The following is an 11293-nucleotide window of genomic DNA, read 5'->3' as shown; positions in this document are numbered from 1 at the left end:
TTAAAGAAAAATAAATTTCTAGAACATAATTATTACCTCGAAAATCTCTATTGCTAATTTTGTCCTTCACATTGAGAACAAGGTAGATGGGCAGGGGATTCTGACCATGACTGAGCGCTTGTTGCTGATCTGTGAGTTTATGGTGGTCTTCCTGTTTGGAAACAAGATACATAACTGAGGAAAATGTAAATGACATAGGGACCTACCACTTTACTGGGACTTGGAATATTACAATGAAATGCCTACTCAGTTCTGACCAGGTTCTCCTCTATGGGCTTGATCCTGCAATGTGCTGAGCACTCTGTTCCTGATCCACCAAAGCACGTAAGCATGTGCTTAACTTTAAGCATGAGAGTAGTCTCATTCACTTGAATGCTTAAAGTTGTTTAAAAATCAGTTTGTCAAGGTTTCATATACTGGAACATTCAAAGATTTCACTGGTGAAAACTGTCATTTTTTACCTTTTGCTTATTTTAAAAAATAGGGCCCCCCCCCACACTTTTTTAAAAAAATGATCAGTTGAGAACATGCACGAGTCATTTCGTCCAGAAAGGGTAAATGTCACAGGAAAGCCACCACTACAGCACCGCTGTACAAGAATGAAGAGCTCAGTTACGATATGGTTTAAAACTGTAGTGTGGTTAGAACCTGTTTCCATTGCAGAGGGCACAGGTGACCAGCACCATGCAGCACTTACCAAAAGAGGGCCATGCTGGCTGGGAACAGTGTTAAGTGCCAGCCAGGCTGCAGAACGTGCTGATTCAGCACCTTCCTGAAGTGGCTTCCTGGGGAGGGTGGCACTGCGCCCCACACCCTGGCCTGGAACCTTGAAGGGGGTCAGCATTGCCAACATTGCCTGCCTTTCTTTGGATTGAATTCAACTCTGGGAGCAGAGGGTTTTGCTAACACAAAGAAATGATACTCACATCTGCCTGCATCAGCAGTCACAAGATTCTCCTATTGTGTTTTAATTGGAGGGAGTTGAAATTCTGAATTTTTTTTAAATGCCCTTGTGGAATAAGTAAATAATAATGAATAATAAAACAGGGGATTGTGTGTGTGTGTATTTTAAATATAGAAAGTTTTGATGTGAAAAAGTTCGGTCATTCAGTGAAATTCGTATTTTTTTTTTTATTATTATTTGTCTGGTTTGGTTCTTTATGTTGCTAATTTTCACTGGTCCCTTTAGTGTCACACTGATTGTTTTTCAAAAATGGGGGGGGGGGCGGGAATCATTTTTAAAAATCAAAATTAATTCATTTCGAAGAGTTACTAATTTGGGGGAACAAAAAATGGGGATAGAAAAATTCCGCTGAAAATGTGGAAAATGAAATATTGAACCATTATGAACCACAACAAAATGAAAATTCATGCCTCAGTGAGTGTGCCGCTGCCTCCTTCTCCTTCCGTCTCCCAGCCTCAGCTCCACGTGCCCGTGGAGCCATACATGCTGCTTTTCAGCTCAGCGTTATATGCTGTGCCTGTGGCATGCTTGGAGTGGGTCTGTTTACAGCTCCCTGGACAGAATCAGCCCTACCTCCAGCTGTCTGGCAGGCATTCAGTGAGCCTCTCCTGGCAGAGAAGAGATTCATCCTGGCCAGGACACTTGCACTAGCCTCTTTAGTGTCATTTTCAATATGGTAGCTACTCCCCGCCCTCAACTATCTCCCCGTCCCCTTTCTCCTGCATACGAGGCTTTATCTCCCAGAAACAGTACTACCCACTAACCTGGCACAAGGTGGGATGTGGAGAGAAGAGTTGATGGCTTTGGGGAAGCATTTATGGGGTGTGTGTGGTGGGGTGAAACTTCCTCGAAATTGCACATGGATTTGAAAGCACTTCGAAAAGTAAAAGTAGCTCATATGCCAAAGGGTTTGGGCTGCATTTTGGGAACCCCTTGACCAAACAATTCCAAATTTGCATCACATGCTCTATCCCAGCTCCACTTGTCGTATATACATTATCAAGGCAATCTCCCTAGGCATAGGGATTTTAAGGCACTTTGAAAAATCAGCTCTTAAAAAGGAATTTTGGATTTTCCAGAGTTTCCATAGGAGGGGGGTTTCATTCCCTTTTTTTGAGCATGTCTAATTTTAACATATACATGATGCAGTCAAGAAATAAAACTTGTTTGTGTGAATAACTCTGCAGCCATGCTGAGCGGGCATATCCCGTTAAGGTTTACAGTTTATCCTCATTTCTACTTTCAGAAGATTAGTTACTTAAAGGAAGACTCTGAAAAGAGTAAATGTTCTATAGTACCCCATCATGTAACATGGCTTCAATGATGAGTCCCCAGAGATCTGTAAAACATATCTTGTGCCCCTCTTGTTTCCGCTGGTGTAGCTCCTTTACATAGTATTTCAGACGATCCATGGAAAAACAGGTCAAGAACTTGTTTTTGATCACATGTTTCCGAGCATCACTGACTGATGCCTCCATATCCTTCTGTGACCAGTCAGGATCTTCATACAAATTTGACATTGTCCTGAGAAAAGGAAATATAAGGAAAAGTTGGGGTTCAAAATTAGAGCTCTTTGAAACTCTCAAGTTTTGGCTTAGAGCGCGTTGAGCAACATTTCTTGATTTCAGATTGGGTGAGTTTACACCTTGATGTGCCTTTTGCGTTTGAACGAAACTAAAAATCTCCGTGAAACGTAACGACATTTAACTGAAACCACCAAGTTTCATGAAATGTCCATTAAACGGGCCCAGTCTTGCTTGACACCCAGTCCACGTTTTCCAAAAGGTTTGTGAATTTCAGCAAACAATTTGGAAGCCTAGCTCAAGTTTTAGATTTGTAACAAACTCCCCAATCCTTATTCTACACCTTCGCTGCAGCAACTACATTGCTTAGGTACATCAAAAAGTGATATTAGGGTAGTATTAATACCACCAAATTAAAACAAGATTGTTTTAATACGATGGGTGTGGCTGCTTTATTACAACCACCCATTTTGCTAAAAGTTATATATTATTTATTATTTCCTACTTGTGCTGGTGGTGTAGGACTGTACATTTATTAGCACCAGGTCTCCCTTGGTTGCTTGTAGCTTCAGATGATCTAATCTCTCTAATTCACTTTGCTACTTTTCCATTGTTGATATCATTCACACATGATCATGGACGATAGCAAATACTGGTAAACACCTAACAAAGGCCAACATGAAAAAGCCACACAAGATGAATAAAGCTGCTTGTTAATTATCATTCTGTTGGCCAAAAAGGCCTCTGGAAACCATAAACAGTGATGATTTCTTGGTTTGTGTATGAAAATAATAAATTATTAGATATTGTGGCAGAGCTCCGACCTTGTCCCTGTGGGTTCCACGCGGTTTATGCTAGCTTCAGAGGCTCACTGCAACCCTCCACGTAGCCCTTTTCTCTCTAGGGCCAGGGATACAGTCTACTGAGCCCTTTTCATCATAAGCCAGCAATGGAGGTTGGTGAGAGAATTTCCACAGTCTCTGTTGCTCCTACGGCCTTATGCCAAAACAGTTTAGCCTCCTGTCCTGACAGAAGCCTGTTTTCCCCTCCCAGGAGGTGTTTCTGTAGTGGTGGGTTGGGGGGGAACCCGGGCCTGCCCTCTACTCTGGGTTCTGGCCCAGGGACCCTAATGGTAGCAGCTGTTGGCAGCCAACCTGTCACTGCCAGAGTTGCTACATTTCTCTGAGCCACTTCCCCACAGCTCTCCTGCTTCTCCCCTCTTCACCCTTACCTTAGGGCTCCCTTACCAATGACTTGAGGGGGTCTTCATTAACCAGCCCTTCAGCCACACTTCCTCTCCTCTGGCTCCCTGACTCCTCTCTGCCTGACTGGAGTGAGCCCTTTTATATTATCAGAGGGGCCTTAATTAGAGTCAGGTGATCACATTAGCTTAATGGCCTCACCTGACTCTTTGCAGGTTAATTGGAGTCAGGTGTTCTCATTAGCCTGGAGCAGCCCCTGCTCTGGTCAGTCAAGGAACAAAAAACTGTTAATCCAGTGGCCAGTATATCTGCCTTCTGCTACTGTGCTGTACCCAACTGGCCTGGATCTATCACAATATTTAAACTAGGTTACAATGGGTACATGCATAACTACTTGGAGACTAATAAACATTTCACCACTCTGGAAATTGTGTGTCCTTAATTTCTTTGTGTCAGAAGCTTGGTCCTCCTTACCATGTTGTGCCAGATAAACCAGTGATGTATGAAATACAGTCCAAAACATTCAGCTTCTGGATACTCAACAGGTGAGCGTACATTGCTGTCAATGCTCTTGTACCACCACCTGTTGTCATGAATGCCACCACTGGTACCTAGTCAATGCAAAAAAGCATACATTTAATGAAAAATAACTATATGGGTAGGGACAATTAGTGATTTGAATGGAGATGAGTAGAAATTATATTAACAAGTTCCAGCCCTGATTAAATGGTAAAAAAAATTGTATATGATCAGTTTGCAAGTAGAAACATGATCTGAATTAACCATGCTGCATAGAAATAACTGGAATTGCTCTGAGTTTTCTGTAACTTACTTCTCAGCAATTGGAAAGCAAAGGCTGTCATGTCATGGAATTTTAAACACTGAGCATAATTGGAGACTAACCTCAATACTTTCAATTTTCCTAAAAAATCCTCTAGGAGATCAACATAAAAATACAGGAATTGTTATCTCCTGATTGTAATAGACTTGTACTAAATGCAATAAACTATCACTGTTGTGACCTTGTCAGTAGGTATTGGTCATCTAGGAATAGGCAAACCTTGTAGAATGTAAGGTTTTGTGAGTTTTGTTTTGTTTATTTTTTTGATCCAAAGATTTGTAAAATGAGTTTACATTTCTGTATCATTTCCCCCAGTGACTTAAACCTATGTCTCACATGAAAGATAAGTTGGCTCAACTAACACTAAAGATGGATACCATGCACTGGGCTAAAGACACTGCTGGCACAAATGGTAAATTTAGCATAAAGTCTTTAAGGAAGTATCATTTTTGTGCAGAAGTGTGGGTGACTTTAAACCTGCCCAGTGAGTACAAAGTAATTGTAAACACAACCAACTCAGAATGGTAGTATTTTGCATCTATGCAGCACAGGTGCAAATGGAAAGTCAGGTTCAAATCAATTATAAACAGTGAGGCCTGGTCTGCATTACAAAGTTAGGTCAACACAAGGCAGTTCATGTCTACCTAGTTGTGCATATGTCTACACTTAAATTTGTCTCCCACCAAGGTAAGTGTTCCATTACACCAACTTAGTAACACCACCTCCTCAAGCAGTTTAGAGCCACAGTTGATGTACATAGGTTGATGCAGTGTGAGTGTAGAAACTGCGTTATTTATCTTGATCCTAACTGTCCTCCAGTATCTGTCCCACAATGCCCCATACTGGCTGCTCTGGTCTCAGTTGTGAACTCCCCAACCTAGGGGTCAGAGAGACCAGAAGACTCCCCACCTCCACTCCATTTAAAGCCCCATGGATTTTTGAAATTCCTTTTTCTTATTGTCTGGCTTGGCAAGCACCCCTAGCAGCTCTCCATTGTTGAGTACAACTGCCCAGCTGACCATGCTGGCTCCATGCTCCAGACGTGCTCCTGCCTGGAAAAAACAGGAGATATTGGACCTCCTGGGCCTGAAGAGGCTATGCAGGCACAGCTCCAGCACCAGCTATAGGAATGTCAACATCTATGAACAAATTGGTCAGGGGATGCAGGAGAAGGGCTACAACAGGGATCAACAGCAGTACACAGTGAAAGCCAAGGAGCTGCAGCAGGCATACCAGAAAGCCAGAGAGGCCAACACTAGATCTGCTGTGCCACAGATCTGCTGCTTTTACAAGAGCTGCATGCTGTACTTGGCGGAGACCCCACCACCACTCCCCACACCACCATAGATACCTCCGAGGAGACCAAGTCACAGGATGTGCACAGTGAGGTGGAAGAGATGGTGGATCAGGAAGAGAAGGAGGAGTATGGAGGACAGGCGACCTAGGGAATCCAGCTGCACAGCGAGCTGGGACCTGTTTTTGATTCCTCCACGGTCCAACCAGTCAAGCACGGGTGACCCCAATGCAGAGGAAGGAACCTTGGGTAAATGTGTAGATAAATTTTCAGTTACAGGGATGGCATCCCCAAAGTAGGAGGACACATCTTTTGACTTATCATTAATTTAGTTGTGCTAGACAAGGTAGTGGTACAACCAAAAGAGGTGAGGTGCTATCTGTTTTTCATTCCCCTCTAGAATTAGGCAGAGGGGCCATGCAGAACAGTTTATGTTCTCGGGGATGTCCTTTGAATCTTCCTGAGAGATATTGATGAAACGTTCATGGAGGTACTCTGCAATCCTCTGCCGAAGATCTCTAGGGAGGATTCCTTTATATCTTTCTCTGTGGTAGGACTCTTTCCTGTGCCACTCAGTGATCAGTTCAGCAGGCACCATTGCAGTACACAGACTAGCAGCATACAGGCCCAGGCACCTTTGGGACACCAGCAGCAGCTGTGCTTTCTCTGCTCTCTGCCTTGTTACCCTCAGGAGTGAGATCTCAGCTAAAATCACCCCCGCCTGTGGAAAATGGTGCCAGGATGCAGTGACAATGCCCTATACTACTAGATTCATGCAACCAAACAATTCCCTCCACATTTCCTCAACCCTCGGCGGGCCATACTCACCATGGCTGGTGCTGTGACTGGCGCCGTGCACAAGCAATCCCAAGCAGAAGTGAGAACGTAGTGCTTAAAACTTTAGGGGAGCAAGGGAAGTGAGTTCAGCATCTTAAGTTTCACTTTCTGTAATGAATGGACTGAGAAGGGTACCTCTATGTGTTTTATCTGCAGCTGGTGCCATTGCAGCCTTTAGGGTCTCCCTTTCTACACCCATGGAACACCTGAGCCAGATAAGGAGGAGAAAGAAGAGGACTCGGGATGACATGTTCAGTGAGATCCTGCAAGTCAGTGCTGCTTCAGACTGTGAACACAGGGCTTGGACGATGAAAACTGCAGACAGACTGGAAAAGGAATGAGTGGAGAGCAAAAAGGCCCAGGAGCCCAGCAGGAAAAGGAGAGGGAGATGCACCAGAACATACTGGGGCTTCTCAGGCAGCAAACAAAGATGTTGCAGGCTCTGGTGGACCTGCAAGTTCAACAGTTCTGGGCTTGCCTCCCTCTGAAGCCCATTGAGAACTCAACATCGGGACCTTCTCAATGTTCCATGTGACATCAGGGCACTACCCCCACCACTCTACCCATGGGGACATTAAAGACAATCACAGCTTCACATATGCCAACCATAGCTTTCACAGGTCCATGTATGTGTAGCTGAAATGGACATGAATGTTCTTTACCATTCATGAGTTCTGTTCTATTAATTTATTATGGTTTATTACATTTTTAATGTATTAGTTTTAAAATTGCACTTTTTTGCACTTATTTTGTTACAGAATAAAATTCTATTATTTGGAACATAATTCATCTTTATTAGTTCACAACATATGCTGCCGAGAGCTGAGCAGTTCTGAAAGCAGCCAATTACCTGTTATTGCACAGTGCCACACAACTCATAGGATCAGTCACAAACAAAATTAATAGGTGCGTTGACAATGCCATATTCCTGTGTGTGCAGCAATCACCATACAATTCCTACCAGGCCACAAAAGAGCAGGGCCAGGTAGAGCACACTACAACCTAAGTTCCCTCTAAGCTGCGCAGCCGCCTATTAAGTCCTGCGCAGGGGCTCAGGGCTGCGGTGGGGAGAGATGCCCCATGGGACTTGCCGCTGCCGGGGGAAAGGAGCCCCTCCCTTGGCCCAGCCCACCCCGCCGGAGCTGCCACAGCCGAGGAGAGGCGCCTCTCCCCACGCCCCGAGCTGCTGTGGCAAGAAGGGGACGAGGGGAGTCCTCTCTCCCAACCGCAGAGAGGCAGCCTGCAGCCCCACCCCAGAGCCTGTACCCCAAACCTCTGCCCCAGCCCTGAGCCCCCTCCCACACCCTAAACCCTTCATCCCTGGCCCCACCCCAGAGCCTTCACCCCTAACTGGAACCCTCACCCCCTGCACCCAACCCTCTGCCCCAGCCCTGAGCCCACTCCTGCACCCCAAACCCCTCATCCCCAGAGCCTGCACTTCCAGTCAGAGCCCTCATCCCCCCAAAACCCAACCCTCTGCCCCAGCTCTGAGCCCCCTCCCGTACCCTGAACGCTTCATTCCTGTCCCCACCCCAGAGTCTGCACCCCCAGCCAGAGCTCTCTCCCTCCCCCCACACCCCAACCCTCTGCCCCATCCCTGAGCCCCCCGTCCTACACTCCAAACCCCTCAGCCCCACCCCCGCCACATAATTTTGTTATGTGCACCAATATGGAGACGACGTGTTCCACATCACCTCCATATTGGTGTACATAACAAAATTCATTCCTCACATGGACACACAAAATTAGAGGGAACGCTGACTACACCACATATTTCTCTAGCTCACTGTTAAAGTGGTTTTTCAAAGCCTCCCTGCTCCTATAGCTCCGCACTGAGCTCTTATGATAGCCTATGTATCTGGCTGTTCAAGTTCTGCAGACAGCCGCTCCACCTTTGCCCCAGTGGAAACATTTCCCCCTTTGCTTCACAGATATGATGTATGACACAGCAAGAAGCTATAACCATTGGGATATTTTTCTTACTGAAGTCCAATCTTGTGAGTGAACAATGCCAGCATCACTTCAAACAACCAAAAGCACAACGAATTGTCATTCTGCACCTGCTAAGCCAGTAGTTGAATCATTCCTCTGTGCTGTTGAGGTGGCTGGTGTACAACTTCATGAGCTGGGGAGCAAGATGTATGCTGGGTGCTCCAGGATCACTACTGGGCTTTCATCATTGCCAAAGGTAACCATCCAGTTGGGAAAGTCTTTGCTTGCAGCTTTCTGAAATGTCCTGTGTTCTTAAAGATGCAAGCATCATGCACCTTCCCTGACCAGCCCACATTGATGTCGATGAAGCATCCCAGTGATAATTATAGAAAAGTAGTCCTTTCTGTTGATGTACTCTGTGGCAAGATGATCTGGTGCCAAAATAGGGATATGAGTGCTGTCTATTTCTCCCCTTCCCCACTCTCCACAGTTCAGGAACCTCAGTACCACAAATCCATCCATTATGTCCTGAGGCATTGCTGAGTCACAGTCCTGCACCGCATGATAACAGCCCCCACGGTGGATTTCCTGACTCCAGATTGATTCCCACCTGACTGGTAGCAATCCACAATTGCAAGTTTCCACAATGCAATCGCCACTCACTTCTCCACTGTTAGTGCAGCTCTCTTTTTGGTGTTCCTGCTCTGGAGGGCTGGGGCAAGCTCAGCGCACAGATCCAGGAATGTAGCCTTGTGCATTTCAAACTTCTGCAGCCACTGCTTGTCATCCCACACCTGCATTATGATGCAATCACACCAGTCAGTGCTTGTTTCTTGGGCCCAGAAGTGGCACTTCACCATCTGCAGCTGCTCTATGAATGCCAACAACCTTGCATTGGTTCTCACTATGTCCCATGGCAATCTGTCCTCCGAGAAATTATCATGTTCCCTACTCATTCGATTCTTCTTGCAGCTCTGCAAATACTGCAGGATCATGTGCTTGCAACACTTATGACAATAGAGCAGAGCTGTGCTGACTCCATGCTTCTGTCAGAGACGGTGGACAGCGTGAAGTGTGGCGCGGGTGTGTGGGATTTTGAAAAAAAGGCGCAAAAATTATGGGATACAGATAACGTTATGGGATGGAGACAGTTGCAAACTGGGAAGTTGACCCCATACTCCCAATTACCCATGTGCAACTCGTTTCAGCCCCATCATGCATTGCCAAAACTTCCCAAAAGACAGTGCGCTGGATGGTGGCGAGTTGCACAGTGAGATACATACTCATGGTGCACCGCACTGTCTATCAACAGAAGCGCTCCTACTGAGTATGCACACCACAGACGCAAGGAGCCAAGTATGTACACATACAAGCAATGTACTAACTGCAGTGGCGGTATGCCACCGTAACTAGAGTCAACATGACTTTGTAGTGTAGACATGGCCTGAGTGACAGAAGTTCTGAGTCTGTCTTCATGGGCTGGCTGAGAACATGGTTGGTCCTAAGAAAGCTTTTGCTGTAATTCTGAGAACATGGGCCTAAACCATCTTGGTATTTAATATCTGTTCAAGCAACACTCTTTAGGTACTGTACATACAAGTAAAAAGATGTTACTAATCATCTGTGACCACTCATTCACTTCCTAAAAAGTAAGATGACCTATTTCTTCAGTGTAAAGCATCCTGACTGTCTGGAGACTGTGAAAATAGAGAACAAGATGCCACATTTTGGCGCCCAATTGACTGAGCATGTCTCTGTGACAAGGAGTGGGAAGGATTCTGCCCCACGTACCTCATCATCCTGCAGGTCCTCCTCAAGCTGGAGAACCTTTTTCAGAGCAGCAGCAACATACTTCTTCCTTTTACACAGGAAATCCTTCTCCTCCACACACAACTCAAACCCCAAGCGCATATCTAGGTCTTCCCGGCTGGAACGCAGGCACAAATATTATGCGTTATGACTTGTATCTCAAGATGGACTGTACAGTTAAAATAAACTATATACCCTTCATAAACAGACAAGACATTACCACCATTACTATTGATTTACCCCTAAGTGGAGTACAGGATCTGGTCCACAAGGTGAATGTAGCTGAACCGTTTGGTAATAGTGACCAAAACATAACAAAATTTAACAGCCTGGGGGGAGGGGGGAGCGCACCAAAGCAGCCCACCACCATCGCATTTAATTTCAGAAAGGGGAACAACACAAAAACGAGGAAGTTAGTGAAACAGAAATTAAAAGGTAGAGTGCCAAAAGTGAAATCCCTGCAAGCTGCATGGAAACCTTTTAAAGACACCATAATAGAGGCTCAACTTAAATGTATAGCCCCAATTAAAAAACATAGTAAGAGGACTAGAAAAGTGCCACAAAGTAAAAGAAGGAGTTAGAGTCAAAAAGGCATCCTTTAAAAAGTGGAAGTTAAATCCTAGTGAGAAAAATAGAAAGGAGCATAAACTCTGGCAAAATATGGTAAAAATATGATTAGGAAGAAAAAGAAAAAAAAAAGAATTTGAAAAACAGCTAGCCAAAAAGTAACTGCAATTTTTTTGAAAGTGCATCAGAAGCAGGAAGCCTGCTAAACAACAAGTGGGGCCACTAGAAAATCAAGATGCTAAAGGAGCACTCAAGGAAGATGAGGCCATTGCAGAGAAACTAAATGAATTCTTTGTATCCAGCTTCACAGCTGAGGATGTGAGG

At 45.1% G+C, this 11293-nt stretch overlaps 1 protein-coding gene across 1 annotated transcript in view; it reads right to left on the bottom strand.

Annotated features, from left to right (window-relative positions):
• The window catches only part of LOC125639120 (cytosolic phospholipase A2 epsilon), a 65094-nt gene that overhangs the window by 12477 nt on the left and 41324 nt on the right, over window positions 1-11293 (bottom strand). Inside the window, exons 12-15 of the mRNA XM_048855660.2 lie at window positions 10385-10520; window positions 4164-4300; window positions 2263-2488; window positions 37-151 (exon numbers count right to left, since the gene is read on the bottom strand). Coding sequence (XP_048711617.2) covers window positions 37-151; window positions 2263-2488; window positions 4164-4300; window positions 10385-10520 — 614 coding nt within the window. The remainder of the gene's footprint in view (window positions 1-36; window positions 152-2262; window positions 2489-4163; window positions 4301-10384; window positions 10521-11293) is intronic.

Source organism: Caretta caretta, chromosome 6, assembly GCF_965140235.1.
Source record: "Caretta caretta isolate rCarCar2 chromosome 6, rCarCar1.hap1, whole genome shotgun sequence".
Lineage (NCBI taxonomy): Eukaryota > Metazoa > Chordata > Testudines > Cheloniidae > Caretta > Caretta caretta.
This window is presented reverse-complemented; position numbering and strand designations above follow the sequence as displayed.